This window comes from Odontesthes bonariensis, chromosome 19 (assembly GCF_027942865.1).
Source record: "Odontesthes bonariensis isolate fOdoBon6 chromosome 19, fOdoBon6.hap1, whole genome shotgun sequence".
Classification (NCBI taxonomy): Eukaryota; Metazoa; Chordata; class Actinopteri; order Atheriniformes; family Atherinopsidae; genus Odontesthes; species Odontesthes bonariensis.
The window spans coordinates 32,357,723-32,375,026 of record NC_134524.1 but is presented as its reverse complement, the minus strand read 5'-3'; the positions used below and the strand labels follow the sequence as shown (position 1 = coordinate 32,375,026).

Here is a 17,304-nt window from a genome sequence, read left to right as displayed (position 1 = left end):
TCTGAATCTTCATCTGAAAACACTGATTCAGGTGAAGTGGACCTGAAGGAAAAGTGTAACATGGTAGACCCTTGCAGTGCCTGTGTAAATACAGGAATGGGAGAGTCAGGTGAAAGTGGTCTGAGTTCATCTCTGAATGTAGTTGAACCAGGAGATACTCCTCTGTCTTCAAAAAGCCAAGGCATACACAAATCTGTCTCTAAATCTTCATCTGAAAACACTGATTCAGATGAAGTGGACCTTAAGTCCATGTGAGATATGGTGGATACACATACTGTAAATTCAGGAATGGGTGAATCTGGTGAAAGAGATCTCATTTCACTTTTGAATGGAGATGAACCAGGAGATACTACTCTGTCCTCAAAAAGCCAAGGCATACACAAATCTGTCTCTAAATCTTCATCTGAAAACACTGATTCAGGTGAAGTGGACCTGAAGGAAAAGTGTAACATGGTAGACCCTTGCAGTGCCTGTGTAAATACAGGAATGGGAGAGTCAGGTGAAAGTGGTCTGAGTTCATCTCTGAATGTAGTTGAACCAGGAGATACTCCTCTGTCTTCAAAAAGCCAAGGCATACACAAATCTGTCTCTAAATCTTCATCTGAAAACACTGATTCAGGTGAAGTGGACCTTAAGTCCATGTGAGATATGGTGGATACACATACTGTAAATTCAGGAATGGGTGAATCTGGTGAAAGAGATCTCATTTCACTTTTGAATGGAGATGAACCAGGAGATACTACTCTGTCCTCAAAAAGCCAAGGCATACACAAATCTGTCTCTAAATCTTCATCTGAAAACACTGATTCAGGTGAAGTGGACCTGAAGGAAAAGTGTAACATGGTAGACCCTTGCAGTGCCTGTGTAAATACAGGAATGGGAGAGTCAGGTGAAAGTGGTCTGAGTTCATCTCTGAATGTAGTTGAACCAGGAGATACTACTCTGTCCTCAAAAAGCCAAGGCATACATAAATCTGTCTCTAAATCTTCATCTGAAAACACTGATTCAGGTGAAGTGGACCTGAAGGAAAAGTGTAACATGGTAGACCCTTGCAGTGCCTGTGTAAATACAGGAATGGGAGAGTCAGGTGAAAGTGGTCTGAGTTCATCTCTGAATGTAGTTGAACCAGGAGATACTCCTCTGTCCTCAAAAAGCCAAGGCATACACAAATCTGTCTCTAAATCTTCATCTGAAAACACTGATTCAGGTGAAGTGGACCTGAAGGAAAAGTGTAATATGGTAGACCCTTGCAGTGCCTGTGTAAATTCAGGAATGGGAGAGTCAGGTGAAAGTGGTCTGAGTTCATCTCTGAATGTAGTTGAACCAGGAGATACTCCTCTGTCTTCAAAAAGCCAAGGCATACACAAATCTGTCTCTAAATCTTCATCTGAAAACACTGATTCAGGTGAAGTGGACCTTAAGTCCATGTGAGATATGGTGGATACACATACTGTAAATTCAGGAATAGGTGAATCTGGTGAAAGAGATCTCATTTCACTTTTGAATGGAGATGAACCAGGAGATACTACTCTGTCCTCAAAAGGCCAAGGCATACACAAATCTGTCTCTAAATCTTCATCTGAAAACACTGATTCAGGTGAAGTGGACCTGAAGGAAAAGTGTAACATGGTAGACCCTTGCAGTGCCTGTGTAAATACAGGAATGGGAGAGTCAGGTGAAAGTGGTCTGAGTTCATCTCTGAATGTAGTTGAACCAGGAGATACTACTCTGTCCTCAAAAAGCCAAGGCATACACAAATCTGTCTCTAAATCTTCATCTGAAAACACTGATTCGGGTGAAGTGGACCTGAAGGAAAAGTGTAACATGGTAGACCCTTGCAGTGCCTGTGTAAATACAGGAATGGGAGAGTCAGGTGAAAGTGGTCTGAGTTCATCTCTGAATGTAGTTGAAGCAGGAGATACTCCTCTGTCCTCAAAAAGCCAAGGCATACACAAATCTGTCTCTAAATCTTCATCTGAAAACACTGATTCGGGTGAAGTGGACCTTAAGTCCATGTGAGATATGGTGGATACACATACTGTAAATTCAGGAATGGGTGAATCTGGTGAAAGAAATCTCATTTCACTTTTGAATGGAGATGAACCAGGAGATACTGTTCTGTCCTCAAAAAGCCAAGGCATACACAAATCTGTCTCTAAATCTTCATCTGAAAACACTGATTCAGGTTTACATGGAAATTTGATTAAAGGGGCATACTCAATTTCTGATGGAACAAATTCGTGAGATGCTGACCTAAACTCAACAAATGAGGGGAAGCGTTCAATTGCTCTTTCAGTGAATTGAGATACAGGTGAGTTCAGTGACAAGGCCTGGCATTCAGCTCCCGATGCAATGGGTAAGAGAGTCTCCACATTGTCAAACTCTCTCCTTACAAATATATCTCCTACATAATGAGGGTCGCAAAGCTGGGATATCATCTGGTTTGTTCTAAATGTTTGACAAGCTTCTGTTTGACAGTGTTCAAGACTTGACATAATGGATTCAGGTGAGTTTGGTCTCTGATCTTCGAAAGCCAGAGATATTGAAAACCCACATTCAGTATCTGAAAATACAGACTCTGGTGAGGAGGATCTGTACCCACAGCCAGCAGTAACTGATTCACACACGACGGGTCTGAAATCTGGTAGAGGTGAATCTGGTGATAATGCACTATTTTCATCTATAGATATTGCTGAACTGAGTGATGAAGGTCTGCTTTCACTGAAAATCCTGAACATGCAAAGTCCTGATTCCTCATCTGACACAGCTGAATCTGGAGAATTTGATAGAGACCGTGAAATATTGACAAAGTCACCAGAAAACTGGGGAACTTGGAAATCTTGACACAAGTCTTTCAGAGACTCAGGAGAGTCATACCTGTGGACACTTACTGCCTTAATTTCCCTTGGTGACAAAGGATGTAACTCTGACTCAAAATCAAGAGATTCTTGTCTCTCTTCCTCCTCTGGGTCCCGTGAATCCAGATTCACATTGCCCTCTGACTCTCTCTTTTTAATATCTGAATCCCCCAGAATATACTCAATTCTCGTTCCAGCATTCTCAAAAAACCCAGTTTTACTGAAAAAAGTCTCTCCAACATAGTGAGGATCATGTATTGGAGAAATAAGTTTCCAAAGTTCAGCATCATGAACAAGCTTATAGACTGGCACCGTAATTGCCTTTAGAGACTGACTATTACTACCAGCCGACAGTCTGTCTGGGGTCTCAGAAACTTGTGATTCTGGTGAGTCAAGTCTATGTTCAGAAATAATCATGTCTTCATTTGATTGAGTATATTCAACATCACCTCTGTTGTCATCTCCAGAAAGCACTGAATCAGGTGATGATGGTCTCACTTCAGAACACATTGACAGAGTTGAAGATCCATGCTCTATATCTGAGCAAAGTGAAACAGGGGATGAAGACCTTTCCCGTGTGACCAAATGAGTTTCTACTAAAATGTGTCCAAACTCTGGGATGGGTGAATCAGGTGGAAGTGGCCTGTTTTCATCAACAGAACTTACAGATGGAGGTCTGCTCTCATCAAATAATGATACCAAAGAGAGAGACCCATATTCTATATCCGAGGAAACCGATTCAAATGATGAAGACCAATCCAATGTCACACTTATAACAGACACTGGTAAAGACTGCCCAAAACTGGGAATAGGTGAGTCAAGCGATAGTGCCTTATACATGTTACTAGATGATATTGAATCAGGAGATGATGGTCTGTCCTCAGAAAACAATGACATGTTTACATCAGTCTCTTGTGCCAGATCTGACAATACTGACACTGGTGAGAATGATCTGAGATAAAGTTGATAAGGTTCTGAGAAAGACGGGGTATAAGGAGGACTTGGGGAATCTGGTGTTAAAGCTCGCTGGCTCTCTGCAGATCTCCCTGACTTGGAGGAATCTGGTCTAAGTGTTTCCAGAAGCATTATCGATTCTGGTGACATGGGTCTACATTCTGCTTCAGAATCAAGTGAAAGGGATCTTTGGTACATTTCTAATCGCAAAGTTTCATCTTCTATAGTTTCTTCGGATTCGACCTGATAAGATTCAGTCCTTGTTTTGTGAAACTGAAGGTTTCCTACTTTGCTAAAGAAGGTTTCTCCAACATACTGTGGATCACGGATTTGAGACATGAGCTTCCAAAGTTCTGCATCATATGTCATATTGTAGACTGGCTGTGAATGTGAAGGAATATGATGCTGAGGTTGAAAAGCTGAAAACTCCTTAGGTACTTGCTGACCTTCAGGTACATCTATAGATAATGGCGAATATAAATTTAGATCCTCAGATGCAGGTTCTGGTGACAGAGGAGGTGACAAAGTGTACTCCGATTTTCGAGTCTCCTCAAATGTTTCAGATTTCAAGTGTTTTTGATATTTTTTCATTTTCTTAGGATCTTTCTTGCTGTTACATGCAGTCTTTTCACTTAGAGGACTGCATACTTCCTGATTTGTTTTTCCTGCATTTGACAAATCATGAGATAATTCTTTAGTAATTTCACCGGCTGACAAGACCGCCACTACTGCTTGTGGCGTAACAATGTTTTTGTCAGGCTGACTGCTATCAGGTACTGCCGACCTTGTCTGGGGTGCCTTGGATTCATAATTTTTCCAAGGATTTTCTTTGACAGATTTGAACGACTTTTCATCCATTTTATATTTCTCTACATCAACTGGTACCTGTGTTTTTTCAAGCTTTTCAGGGCATGCTTCCTCTGCTATAATTGTAGCTTGTGTCTGTTCAAGTTGCTTTGTTCCAGGATTTAGGAGTAACCCATCTCCACTCATAGAGCCACCAGAGTCAGGAGATAATGGCCTGTTCTCAAAATATGATAGCAATGGCATGGCATCATACTTGGTATCTGACAACTCAGATTCTGTTGATGATGAATGATAATTTAGAGTAACAGCATTATGTCCAGATTGCATATATTGAGGTATGGGAGAATCAGGAGACAGGCACTTATTTATTGGGTCTGATTTGATAGAATATCTTCCAATGTCTAAAACTGCTGACTGTGGTGACATTGGTCTGTAATCGGGACCTGAGTCTGGTGAAAATGGTCTTTCCTCAACATCAGACAGAGAAATAATAACCCAGTCATTATCATTATCAGTTCTTAACTCCACTGGTGTTGATGGTTTGCTCTCTCTAACAAATTCTGGTGATTTGGGTTTGTGACCAGTAGGTTTGGAATCAAACGCAGTATGTGCAGATTCAAGTAATTCAAAAGAAAATGCTGTATGTCCAGCAACTGCTGCTAAAATGGATTCAGATTCATCTCCACAAGTAATAGAAGAAGGTGATGAAGCTCTGTCTTCATGATGAAATGATGCTGGAGATAGACAACCATATTCTACATTTGAGCATAATGACTCAGCAGAGCTGGTTCTCTCTCCTACTGTTAGAAAAGCTGAGTCAGGCCAGTTGAAACTGAACTCAGTTACAGATGAATCATGTGACAGTGGTTTATATTCATTCGCAGATGCTGCAGTTTCTGGAGATGTGGGCCTGTTTTCAGAAAGCAATGATGAAAGTTTCATTTCAAAGTTCATATGCGGTGACACTGACTCAGGTGATGATGATCTGTATTCACATGCAGTAAAAGACTCAGAGGGAAATTGTCTGAATTCTGGGACTGGGGAGTCTGGTGGAAGCTGATAACAAGCAGTGATGGACATCATGGATTCATGAGATGATGACCTCATTTCGTGGAAATCAGGAGTCAGATACTGATCTGTTGTAAAAAGGCAATGCATTGTTTCTAAAATGACAGACTCAGGTGATGAGGCTCTGTCCTCGATGTCAAAACTTAATGACTGAGGTGAGATGGATCTGTTATCACTATCATCACTGCCTGGTGATACTGGTCTTCCAAATGGTCTTCTATTCGAAACCATTGGTGTTAAAGGCCTTTCCTCTGTTTCTGCACTCACTAGTAGTTGCCTGTGGGCCAAGGTCCCAACATCCCTGGGTTCCCACGGAATAACAGGTGGTGGGAGTGGGGACAAGGGCCTAAACTGAGGTACTGGAGAATCAGGTGCAAGGAAATTCAGCTCAGTCAGTGATAACACAGATTCAGACGAGGATGGCCTGCTCTCTGTCAGTAATATTGTTGTATATGGAGCACATTCAGGTGAAACAGACCTGTCATGAGCTGAGCTTTGAAGGTCAGAAATAATTTCAGGTATTGATTCATATCCAGGTGTTTCAAATTCAGTCTCTGCTTTTTGTTTGAGTGACTGCAGTTTCTCAAAATTGTACTCAGCACCAGGTATGGCTGGCATATCATCTACCAAATTAACATCTAACTTCTCAAAACTTGAATCCTTTGACACCTTAGGGGAGACAGCTGAAGTAATGGTTTCCAGTTTTTGACACATTAAATCTGCAGTTTTAAAGCTGGCATTAGAAGGATCAGCAAATGCCTGAGAGCTTGTATTCTGGGGTTGATTTGTGCCAATAACAGATTTGACATCATCTAAACCTGAGGCCTGGTAAGTATCAGTCTCAACCATATAGTTCGATGACATATCATCAGGCTTTGCATGTCTGGCAGCTCCCTGAACCTCATCTTTCCTGACGGCTTGAATGGTTGCCCTGGAGACGGAAGTCAAAGGCAACGCAGGCAAATCCTCACTGTCTGAATCCACCAGCTTAACATCATATCCATACAGGACTTTATAAAGTCGACACGACACTTCGTCCATGTGTCTTTTGGTTGTTTGTTTGGCATGTGTACATTCTGTCTTCACATTTTCTGGGGACACTGAAGTAAGCGGAAGAATTTCTTCACTTGTGGGTTGCTGTGTGACAGATATTTTTTCAGAGACCTCATCTGTTTCTGTAAGCTCCGTAGACAGTTTCTTGAAGTCTTGTTCAGCTTGCTCACTCTCAATCAGGCTGTCTCCAAAATCTGTCATAGACAACGGTCGACTTTCACATATTGTTCGAGAGCTGTTGGATGTCTCCCGCCATGGTGATGGGGATAAATGATGAGGGATTTCTCCAAAATGGGTAGTTCGTAGACACTCCAAGCTCCAGTCCTCTCCCTCCTTTGCCTCTTCATATTCAACAGCCCCTATATCATCACATGGTTCAAAAGAAGGGCTGGGAGGTGCACTAATCTGTGCGCACAACTTCGGTCCCCCTTTGTACACAGGGTCTATCACATGGGATTGGAGATGGTGGGGAGAGGTGCGGTACAATGTGAAAAAAGGACTTACTTGTTTATAACTGCCTGTTTGTACCGAGTCTGTCACTTCCTCATATATTCTTTGTGATGAGCTGCAAGGGAAGAACATTCAAATATTCAGCCACATTATGACAGATCTATCCAAAGATGTGGTGCTGCAGAGTTGGTAGTATTAATTACATTATACACGATTAGGTCAAACCAAAATCTAAAGGTAAATTGCATCTTGAGGCAAATTACTTACTATGTTGTTTCCATCTCTTTTTGTAGTTTCTCTTTCTGGGTGTTTCTGAGAAGGCTTGTTGCTGTGAAGCCAGTGTCAGACCTTCCTGATGTTTCGTGAAGTGATGACAAACTGGAGGACAGGTCCTCTGCTGACACCATGGGTACCTCTTGTCCTGAACCTGGACTCCTACCTGAAGCCTCCTTACGCCTGCCTGGCCTAGGACTGTCGATGTCTTCATGAAGGGCAGAAAAACCTGTCCAGGCATATAGGGTGGGCACAAAGCTTAGGAAATGTTGGTCCATTTGTCTGAATTATTTACAACCTTCTACACAGACATGACAACAACCAAATCATCAGCATGCTTAAAAATAATACTGGACTTTGCCTTCGCTATGGTCCAAAACTATGGTTTGCTCAATTTCTGCATAGGTATGGGATGATGTTTCCTCTTGAGTGGATTTGTTTGTCTTGGCTTCAATAAGGTGAACAATGTCCATTCGGTTGATCTTTGTCAGTCTCTTGATAAGTGTCATTTCTGCTGAAACAGGAAGCAAAAAGGGATACATTTAAAATAGAATAGCTTCAAATTTGTATTTGTTAAAAAAGCAACTACTCTCAGAAACGTGTATCATTGAGATTATTATCACTAACCTGTTGCATGCTGTCCCTCCCTTTCTGCCCAGAGGTTCAAAAGTGCATGGCTTTGGTCTTGCAGTGAGTTGGGGTTTTCAATCCTTATCAAGTTGATCTTCTCCTCACTGAAGTTTAATTCTCGTGCTAACTCTGGAGGCAAAAAAGAAATATAATAACAGTGAAGACAATCTGAGGATAAATGATAGATTTCTGGTCTTTCTTGAGAGGCCTTAAAAAATGAAGTAAGACTGTACAGTTTCAGCTTGGTACAGTAGCTTGATAGGAGCTGTTAAGTGTAACTCACCAGTCCAGCTGAAGCCCAGGTGGTCGGCTATAATGGCCAACCGTTGCTCTTTTCTCTCTGCTTCATCCTGTGGATCTACTGCAAATACCACCAGACAGCCATGAGCGGTCAAAGCCGCAAGGTATACCAAAGTAAGTCACATTTACAAACGGTATTAATTCTAATATTCACTGGCTTTCTTGTTTTTGTCCTATTGACAGTTTAGCAGAACATTATATAGTATATAATACTACACAATTACTTAAGGAATTGTGTAGTTAAACTTTACATTAAAAATCCACACCGATTAGTTGAGATTCATGATGTAATGACCCTAATGTTGAGAAATTAACATTTCAGTCCTTAGAAAATTGCTAAAATTCTCATTCTCAGTGATCGTAAATGTTATTATTTCAACTTTAATGTTTCCAGGGTTTAATAAATATTTTGCTTTCAGTAGTTCTACAAAGCCTTTTTGTCAATCTTGAGATTCTCATCACACATAGAAGGAAAGAGAGACATCTTTACAAACACAAACACAGCTCAAGCAACACAGCAACACGGATTCTTCAGCTACAACGGGACATCACTACGAGAGACAGAGAGGCAGCACCTTTACAGCTAATATACTAATGAGGCACAATATATAGAGAATAGCCCCTTAAACTGGGGGGATACCTTGACTTTGGACTTTTTCATCTGGGATTCGCTGCATCTGTGTCTCAACAGGGTCGTCCCACAGTGGTCTAATAGGAAAGATGGCTCCTGAGGGAGGAAACTGCAGCTCTGGGAAAGTTTCTCTTTCTATGATTGACGGATCAATAAGACTGCTTTCATCATCTGAGAGAGCGGCAACAGCCTCTTGCTCTTTCTCTGTCTCTGCTTGTGCCAATCTTGCCACAAGTTTTGCTGCCTCATCACTTATCTCTTCAAAGAACTCAATGGGCTGTTTATGTGGGTCACTTTTCTCTTTGGTGGGTGTTGTTAAATGAAATGACTGACCACTTTTGCCCCGGATAGGTAATCTGGACTGGAAGCCTTTAGATTTCGCTGACTCAGCACTCAAGGGACGCCCCAGTTCTTTTTTAGCAGAAGACCTGGTAGACTCCCCCTCACAGAAGCTCCTGGCTTTGGAAGACGGTGTCTTGGTTTTGACATCCACAGAGGGACCAGCGTCTGTCTCAGATTTTCTCCGTTTATCCTTTTTTACAGGGACCTTGAGCTTTTTCTCTTGAGTAGATTCTGCTCGTTTGACATTAGAATCAAGCTTTATGGTGTTTGCCTTAATCGGAATTCTAGACTTGGATTCTGGAGTGACGGAGGTCTCTTTCTTAAGAGTGGCTGAAGAAGAGGTTGCATGAGATGGAGAAGGAATCATAGATTTGCCCCGACCTTGAGGAGCAGACTTAGCTTGTGTTTTGACTGGAGTCTTCTTAACACTAGTGGGAGCACTTTGTTTGGACTTGCCTGTTGATTTGGGGGCTTCTATCACTGATTTTGCCTCTTCTGGAGAAGAATCGGAAGACTCCTGTCCCTGCTCTGAGTAAACCGATCGAGTGACAGTAGTTTCTGCAGTCTCTACATTTGTTATCATTTGTTCAGGAGAACTTGTGTCTAAATCTAAGGACCCTTCAATTATATTTTTGTCTGCTTTAGTCTCTAGAAGTTCAGGGGATGTCTGATCTTTCTTTGTAGATTTGGCTGAAGCTGAAACGCCCATTTTAGGGATTTTAGATTTGGAGACATCAGCTTTAGCACCTGGATGATCCCCTTCTGGTGGGGACTGAAGCTGAGAATCAGTTGTTTCTTTTGATATCTCATCTTCCTCAGTCTCAACATCTAGTGTTAGATTGAGCCCAACTTCAGGGTCTGCTGCTGATCTATCGTCCTCCCTTGCCTCTTCTAAGACAGGCTCCTCTAAAGGCTGTTCACCTATCTGGAAAAAGGCAAAGCCACCCCCCTCCTCCTCATAGCTTCTCTTTGTCATGTCAATAGCCCCACTTCTGGTCATTTCAAAGAGCTTCCCTTCTTGGAAGAGGAAAGGATTGGGCTCACTCGTAGGAGTACTCTCTTCTGTGGGTGTTCTACCAGGAGTGGTATCTGGAGTTGCTTGAAGAGATTGACGGTCGACAACCAGATTCAGAATCTTCTGTTCCTCCTCTTTTACACGAGCTGCAAAAGTGGCATCATCCTCTCGCATGGCAGACCATGAGTCGGTGTCTACCTTTGCAGTGACACCTTTTGACTCAGTTCTCGGAAGTTCCAATGCTTGATCATCTTCCTCTGTGTCACTGCAGATACAGACTTCTGGTTTTGTTTGGCCTGTGGCAACAGCTGGACAGAGCCCAGCCTCTGACGCTCCTGCATGCTCCCCTTTATCTCCTTTAACTTCATCTGTTACATTGTTACCTGTTTTTTGCACATTAGTCTGTACCCCACTGACACCTAACTTGCAATCTCCTTTATTTTCCCTTGATTTCTTTAAGCTCTCCTCCTTTTGCTCATCAGTCCTGTTTTCAGTGTTTGATGTTGATTCTGTTTTGGCACTAATGTCTTTATCAGCTTTTGCAGATGATGGAACTCTTTCTTCCTGTGAACTTTTCAGGTTGTATTTTGAATGATGGTGGTCTGAGACAGAGTGAGGTCCTTCTGAAGTGACAGTGGCTGATGTGTTGTTGACCTCTTTGCTGTGGGGTCCATCATGAAAACCTGCTGAAAAAGGAGAGGAAGGTTGTACTTTAATGTCGGGATCAATAAATGTAGCTAATTTTGAATCCTCTGTGGGACTAGTGAGCCCACATTCACTTTGTGAAAGCTTCTCAATGGTGGGATCTAATGTTTCACAGCTGTCATCCCTTATTTTGGCATCTGCTGATGGAAAATAATCTTTACTAGACTTGTTTTTGCTCTTCGCATCTTGTTCCATTTCACCAAATGTTTTTATTTTGGCTGCCATCTTAAACATCTCCTCCTCTGGAGTGATCTTTCTCTTAGCTTCATAGCTGTCTGTTGTATCCTCTTCTTTTGGGTCTTCAGGGATGACAGCCGGTTTGGATGGAACAGAGAGGAATGCATGGTCAGGGGGGTTGGGATTTACCTCATAACTTACCTCTTCAGAACTAGGAGTATCAGGGGAGAGTGGACTCTTACCAGAGCTTGTGATCTGAGATGTCTGCTCACAACTGTCATCATCAGCACTAGCCTCATGGTCTCGAAGCAGCCTACTACGCAAAGCATCTTCAGGGAATTCAGCAGCTTTAGAGGGTTCTGGGTGGCTAGAGGATTTACTAGGTAGATCTGGTATTGATGGGAAGGATGGATGGCTTTTTTGTTCTACAGGACTGCTCTCTAGAGAGTCATGAGGGGGTGATTCCTTGGTTGGGCTGGGTTCAATAGAGTCTGGGGACTTATGGGAGGAATTCTCTTCGAAAAGAGGACTACCCTCTAAAGAGTCTCTGTGGCTTATTGTCAAAGAGTCATCAGCTACTGGACTGAGAACATCCGAGTCTTGTTTTAATGGCAGGTCTAAGCTTTCACGACGCTGAGAGGGGGATCTAGAGGCTGGAGAACCAACTAAAGACAATTCTACGAGACAATCAGGACTGTCGTCATCATTAGGAAATGTTTCTACAGTCTCTGAAACTCTCTTTGCAAGCTTTGAAGGTTTAGATGGCTTAAACTCACTCCTCCTAACAGATATGGACTCACTTGTTGTGTGGTCATCTTTAGGCTTGCTGGATGAGAGAGGAAGGGTCAGTTCTGTAGACAGTGGGTCACTAGTGGTCCCTAACCCAGAGTCCCCAGATTTCTCTGTGTCTTTACTGACTTTGTTAACTTTTGCGGCTGCTGAAGCTGTAGATATCTGCTGTCCCGACAGACTCTCAGGGCTTGTGCCTGGAGTGGCCAGGCCTTCATGTTTGTAACTGTCCTCAGAACTTAGGTGAGGGGTTCCATCTCCAGAACTGTCATTCAGTGACTCTGCCACACCCTCATGTTTAAAGCTGTCAGAGCTATCATCAAGGCCACCATTTCCAAAGTCTACAGTTTCAGTTAGCTCTGAGGGGGCAACAGCTGCTGATTTGATTTCTTTCTCTTTGTCTTGCAAAGTGGGCCCTTTCTTGCAAGGTTTGGAATCCAATGATACTTCTTGCTCTTGTGAGACATGTGAGGTTATTGCTTTGGTCATAGACTTTGACTGGATAGTTTCAGATTTTGTAGGCTTTTCTGATTTTGATGTAGCAGCTGTTTTGAGCTCAAATAACCCAGACTTTCTCTTTGAGGGATCCTGCCCTGTTTGAAATGCTTGCATCAGCTCTTTAACTGACATGGTCTCCTCAAGTTTTTCAGATTCAGCTTTAGTGGATTTTGGGGGGGGCTGTTTTGCTTTAGGACTTTCTTTGGCTTTTGAAGATGGTTTGGTCATAACAGGCAAATGTGAAGGCTTGCTTCCACTGACCTTTTTGCTCTTTTGCTCTGCCTCTACTTTTTGTTGTAAGGCTTTAACTTTGTCTTTTATTGAACCAATGGGAGTTTCTTCAATCACTGGGGATACAGGTGATGCTGGAGCAGGGGCTGCAGGCACACTCAGGAGAGCCCCTGTTCCTGAATCCTCTGTCTGCCCCTGGTCTTTTCCCTTCTTTCTCACTGGCTTTTTAACATCACTGGCGGTTGTTCTGTCGTGGACTTTGGTTGGAATGGATGGTTTTGTGCTTTTGCGAAGTACAACATCAGTGAATTTTTCTTGCACACCTGTCTCTTTTTTATCCTTTAATTTAGAGGTCACTGGTGCATCCAGTAGGTATTCTTTAAGGTCACCACTGTCCTTTATGGCTTTAGGTCTGGGAGCCCCTCTGTTAGCTCTACTTTCACGTAACACAGGCTCTTGAACTTCTAAGACTGACATTTTTTTGGCCTCTTCTATCTCACTGTCTGACAAGAGAACCCACTCCTCAGCCATTCTAGCTGCTTTTGCTGCTTCCTCTGCCACCTCACCCTGATATGTTCCACTCCTCAATATCTCACTAACTTTTTCTAGGTCCTCTTTGACTTTCTCTAAGTCCTTCTCCATTATTTCTAATGGTTCTCCAGAAACGTCCTCAGACCCTTTCTCTAGACCACACCCTCCTAAGGAAGAGGATTTCTCTGTTGAATCTGCAGTCAGGATGGCGGTCATTTTGATCAAATCTTGTTTCATCTCTGACACGTCGGATAGGAGATCTGGTTCTCGAATCAGCTCAGATTTCAGGACTGATGTCTCCGTCTCTTCATCTTCCGTATGGAAGAAGTACACGTAAGGAATAAAGAAAATCAAAAATTCAAATGAAAGGAGACAGACATTGGAGAAGTTTGTCAGGATAAGATTGGAATCCACTGCAGGGATCATAGGACAACAAATGCACAATGGGTTCTACATTAGGGTATCAGAGGAATTAGGGTTTTTCTTTCTTGTCTCTGGGTAATTGTGATAAAGCAAAGTCTAAATAATATCAATGGGAGAAGATATGAGCAGGAAATAACTTGCTTATACACTCACACTCATACAAACAAGACAAAACTATACATCAAAATGAAAACATACAACAAAAAAACTATCCCAACTATAAGATGACAATTGAAGCCATGAAGTACATCAGAGAAAGGAACAACAAAGGAGATAAAGAAACATCTCAAGATTGCTCAAATGACTAATGTAAATGTGATGACAGGCAAAAATGATTTGAAATAAAATGAGAATTCTAGTTGCAACTAATAAAGAAAGCCAGTGATTAGCTACAAAACACATGTATTTCATTCTTATACAAAGCAGACCACTTTCAAAGAAAAAAAAGAAGGAATGAGGATCTCAGGAATAGAAATTTCCTTTGTCCTCCATTCTGCCACTTGTTTATCTTAGCAATCTAAATATACCTGAAATAAAAATTTGAATAAAACAAAAACAATACACAAAACCATAAGAAAGCGTTTGTTGTGAGTTGACATTCCAAAATCAAGATAATGAGCAAAAGGACAAACTAACGCCATGAATACTCACATACAACCACACACATACACATTTATGTAAGTCAAGTTATTTCCATGCAAAGCAAAGGGAAGTGCTGATGGAAAGGTCATGGAAAAGAGTGAATGGAGTGATTGGAGTGATCGGAGTGATCAGACAGTTCATTGTACCAATTAAGTCCCAAGTTTAAACATAAGAGGCACTCATGATGAGAAGCTGCTCAAGCTACTTGTCACATTGAGTAATTTGTGGAGTTTACACAGCTCTTCCATATGTATTAATATGATGTATATGAAATTTCTTCTGAAAACATACATGCACTTTTACTCAATAACATATAATCTGTATCTTTGTCCAATATCTTTCACATATGAGCTTTTACACTTGATAAAAACTAATATTCATGTAGGAATGTGATATTTCACATTCCTACATGAATAAGGCATGGAGAATGGGAGAGGAAGGATTCAAAGCTGGTCAGAAGGTCGGCAACTGTTCTGCTGCACCGTTACACTTGAAACTACAGCTTCAGTAACATTAAAAACGCCCTCTAATTTCTGCAGCATCATCTCTCGGGAAATTGTGGGTGAGCTAATGTTTTGCCAGTATATCAGCAGTAGAACATGGTACAGCAGAGAAGGAAAGACACATCAGCAAGTTAAGTCCAGATGTGCTTTTATCATTACTTATCACATCAGCTCCCTCCATTTATCTCATTCAAATGCTTCATTTATTTCCATCCTGCTGCTATATCATACAGTAGTCATTTAACAATCTGCAAGAGACTGGGAGTCCCACATCCCACAACAGCTGATGGGATGAGACATCGGGAGAGGCGATAAGGATGTGTAGTAAATAATATCTCATTTTATGTACATACGTAGATGGCAGTGTTTCACTCTTTCCTCACATGTTCGATCTTAGATGGTTAAAGAGTTATATTGCAAACAATGATGCAGGTGTGAATTCAGAAAGAAAAGTAAGAGTAAATGAGAAAAGAAGTAAAGCCTCTGGAGAAACATAACACTGACATGAGGATGGCTGGGTAAAGGCTTTCTGTTTGAGTGACGAGACAGATATGCAAAGCTTAAAAGGCTTGGGTACATGATTTGCATTTAAGCCATCGGGGCGAGCTGGGTGTGTTACTGTATCAGTTTACTTATTCTTTTGCTCTCTGTTAAGCTACATTTAAAATATCATTCCCACAGTACGAATGCATTTTATATACTATTACAATCAATGAAACAAGCAATATCACTAGCGAGCACAGCAGCTAATTTAGTACTATTTTAGTTTCATTTTAATAAGTTAAAGAGATAAATAAATAGGAATAAATAACTTACATTTCTCGAACGTTCTGCTGGCCTGAAAAAGAAAACATAAAATACACATTAGTTTGTTTTAACTGCCACTACCACTACCAACATTGAAACTGCTACTTCAGGAAAACTCCACAAAGGACGCACATCACATCTCAATCTCATCTACTCTGATAAACAAACTGTATCTCATATAAAGGTTATTTTAGAATATCAATTAATTTAGTCCCTATGGTCAGACAGTTGAAACGATGGATCAGCAGAGCTAATGGGAAGAAAACGGAGTGGGAAGCAGTGGCTGCTTTTACCTCTTCCTCTTGCTCTTGGTCAGAATCTGATTCCTTTTAGGGGCAAAAAGCAGCAAGAAGCAGAAAGGAGTACAGATACAAACAACAGTGACATTAAAGGGAGAAAAAAAAGACAGGGAGCAATGCATGGTTAAGGTAGTAACAAAAACAACTGCTCCATGTAAATTTAGGGAAAGTATAAGTGGTTGTGGAGTTGCAGCTGACAAAAGTACTGGATGAAAAAATAGATGACTTGACCCTTTGATATAACAAACGACTACATTTACAGCAGGAAGTACTGTTTCTTTTATGTAGTATGCTCACCTTGCAGTATGATGGGAGTGTGATGTTGAGGTTGCATATAGCATTTTGGGTAAGTGCCCTGTAGTTCCTGGGTTCTTTCATAAACGACAGTCGACCACATGGCTCCTGAGTGTTGTCTCGAATCTAAAAAACCAGCAACTCAAACTTAGCAAGCTGTTCCTTATATGTTGGTAAGAGCACAACAATATGAAGGCCTGATGCTAACAATCTGTTTTTTAGTGAAATAAATAAGAAATGGTGCTTACTTTGATGAAGAGTGCTAGTCTGTTCTCTTTAAAGGCATAGAAGCTGAAGAGATGATGTTGGCCACTTTTGGTGAGGGGAACTAGGTTTCCAAAGCAGTCTGCATAGATAGGCTTGCCTTCAAGAACCTGAGAAAAGCAAGCGGTACAATGACAAAATAAAATCAGAAATAAAGTATACTGATATCATTGATACAGATTTTACTTGTCCAAATTAAATATGAGATATAGAACTTTTCAGCAACCTGTGGTGTTCCTCAAGGATCCACTCTAGGCCCCCTTTTTGTTCTCAATACAAAAACCTCCACTAAGACGATAAGTAAGGAAATAGCACACCAATCTACGTATTATTTGTTCTCCAAACTCCATTATCAATCAAAACATGTGGATTTGTGATTGCAAATGAGTCACTTGAGTCTTTCATTAATTTCCAGTTCATATTTTCAATATTCCATCTCTCGATGAGTTTAATTTAGTTAGAGCATCAACGCTTCCTTCCTCCTTTCTCACCTCCACGTCTCTGCTCCGGGCGACCTCTGTGAAGTTCTCCTGCTGCTCCAGTGTTTTATCAATCTTGTCATCGGTCATGCAGAAGCAGCGCAGGCGGGCCTCAATGGGATCATGGGTCTTGGCAAAAATCACAAACTTGGCCATGTAGGGGACACAGATAATCTCTCGGTATACCTGAGTGGAAAAGTTAACAGATTCCTGGACTTGTCGACAGTCTATAAGCCAGAATCTAGAAAGCAGAGGGGGAACAAGAAGAATGAGGAAGGTTA

At 41.5% G+C, this 17,304-nt stretch overlaps 1 protein-coding gene across 3 annotated transcripts in view; it reads right to left on the bottom strand.

Annotated features, from left to right (window-relative positions):
- Positions 1 to 17,304, bottom strand: part of LOC142369269 (uncharacterized) — a 99,766-nt gene that overhangs the window by 16,187 nt on the left and 66,275 nt on the right. The window contains exons 35-46 of one of the 3 annotated variants that reach the window (XM_075451598.1): positions 17,036 to 17,264; positions 16,529 to 16,654; positions 16,284 to 16,406; positions 15,981 to 16,013; positions 15,697 to 15,718; positions 11,506 to 13,623; positions 9,034 to 11,067; positions 8,377 to 8,454; positions 8,091 to 8,222; positions 7,825 to 7,977; positions 7,458 to 7,692; positions 43 to 7,305 (exon numbers count right to left, since the gene is read on the bottom strand). In XM_075451598.1, the coding sequence (XP_075307713.1) occupies positions 43 to 7,305; positions 7,458 to 7,692; positions 7,825 to 7,977; positions 8,091 to 8,222; positions 8,377 to 8,454; positions 9,034 to 11,067; positions 11,506 to 13,623; positions 15,697 to 15,718; positions 15,981 to 16,013; positions 16,284 to 16,406; positions 16,529 to 16,654; positions 17,036 to 17,264 (12,546 nt within the window). Of the gene's footprint in view, positions 1 to 42; positions 7,306 to 7,457; positions 7,693 to 7,824; positions 7,978 to 8,090; positions 8,223 to 8,376; positions 8,455 to 9,033; positions 13,624 to 15,696; positions 15,719 to 15,980; positions 16,014 to 16,283; positions 16,407 to 16,528; positions 16,655 to 17,035; positions 17,265 to 17,304 lie in introns of all 3 variants that reach the window. The other 2 variants (XM_075451597.1, XM_075451599.1) reach the window with 2 other exon arrangements.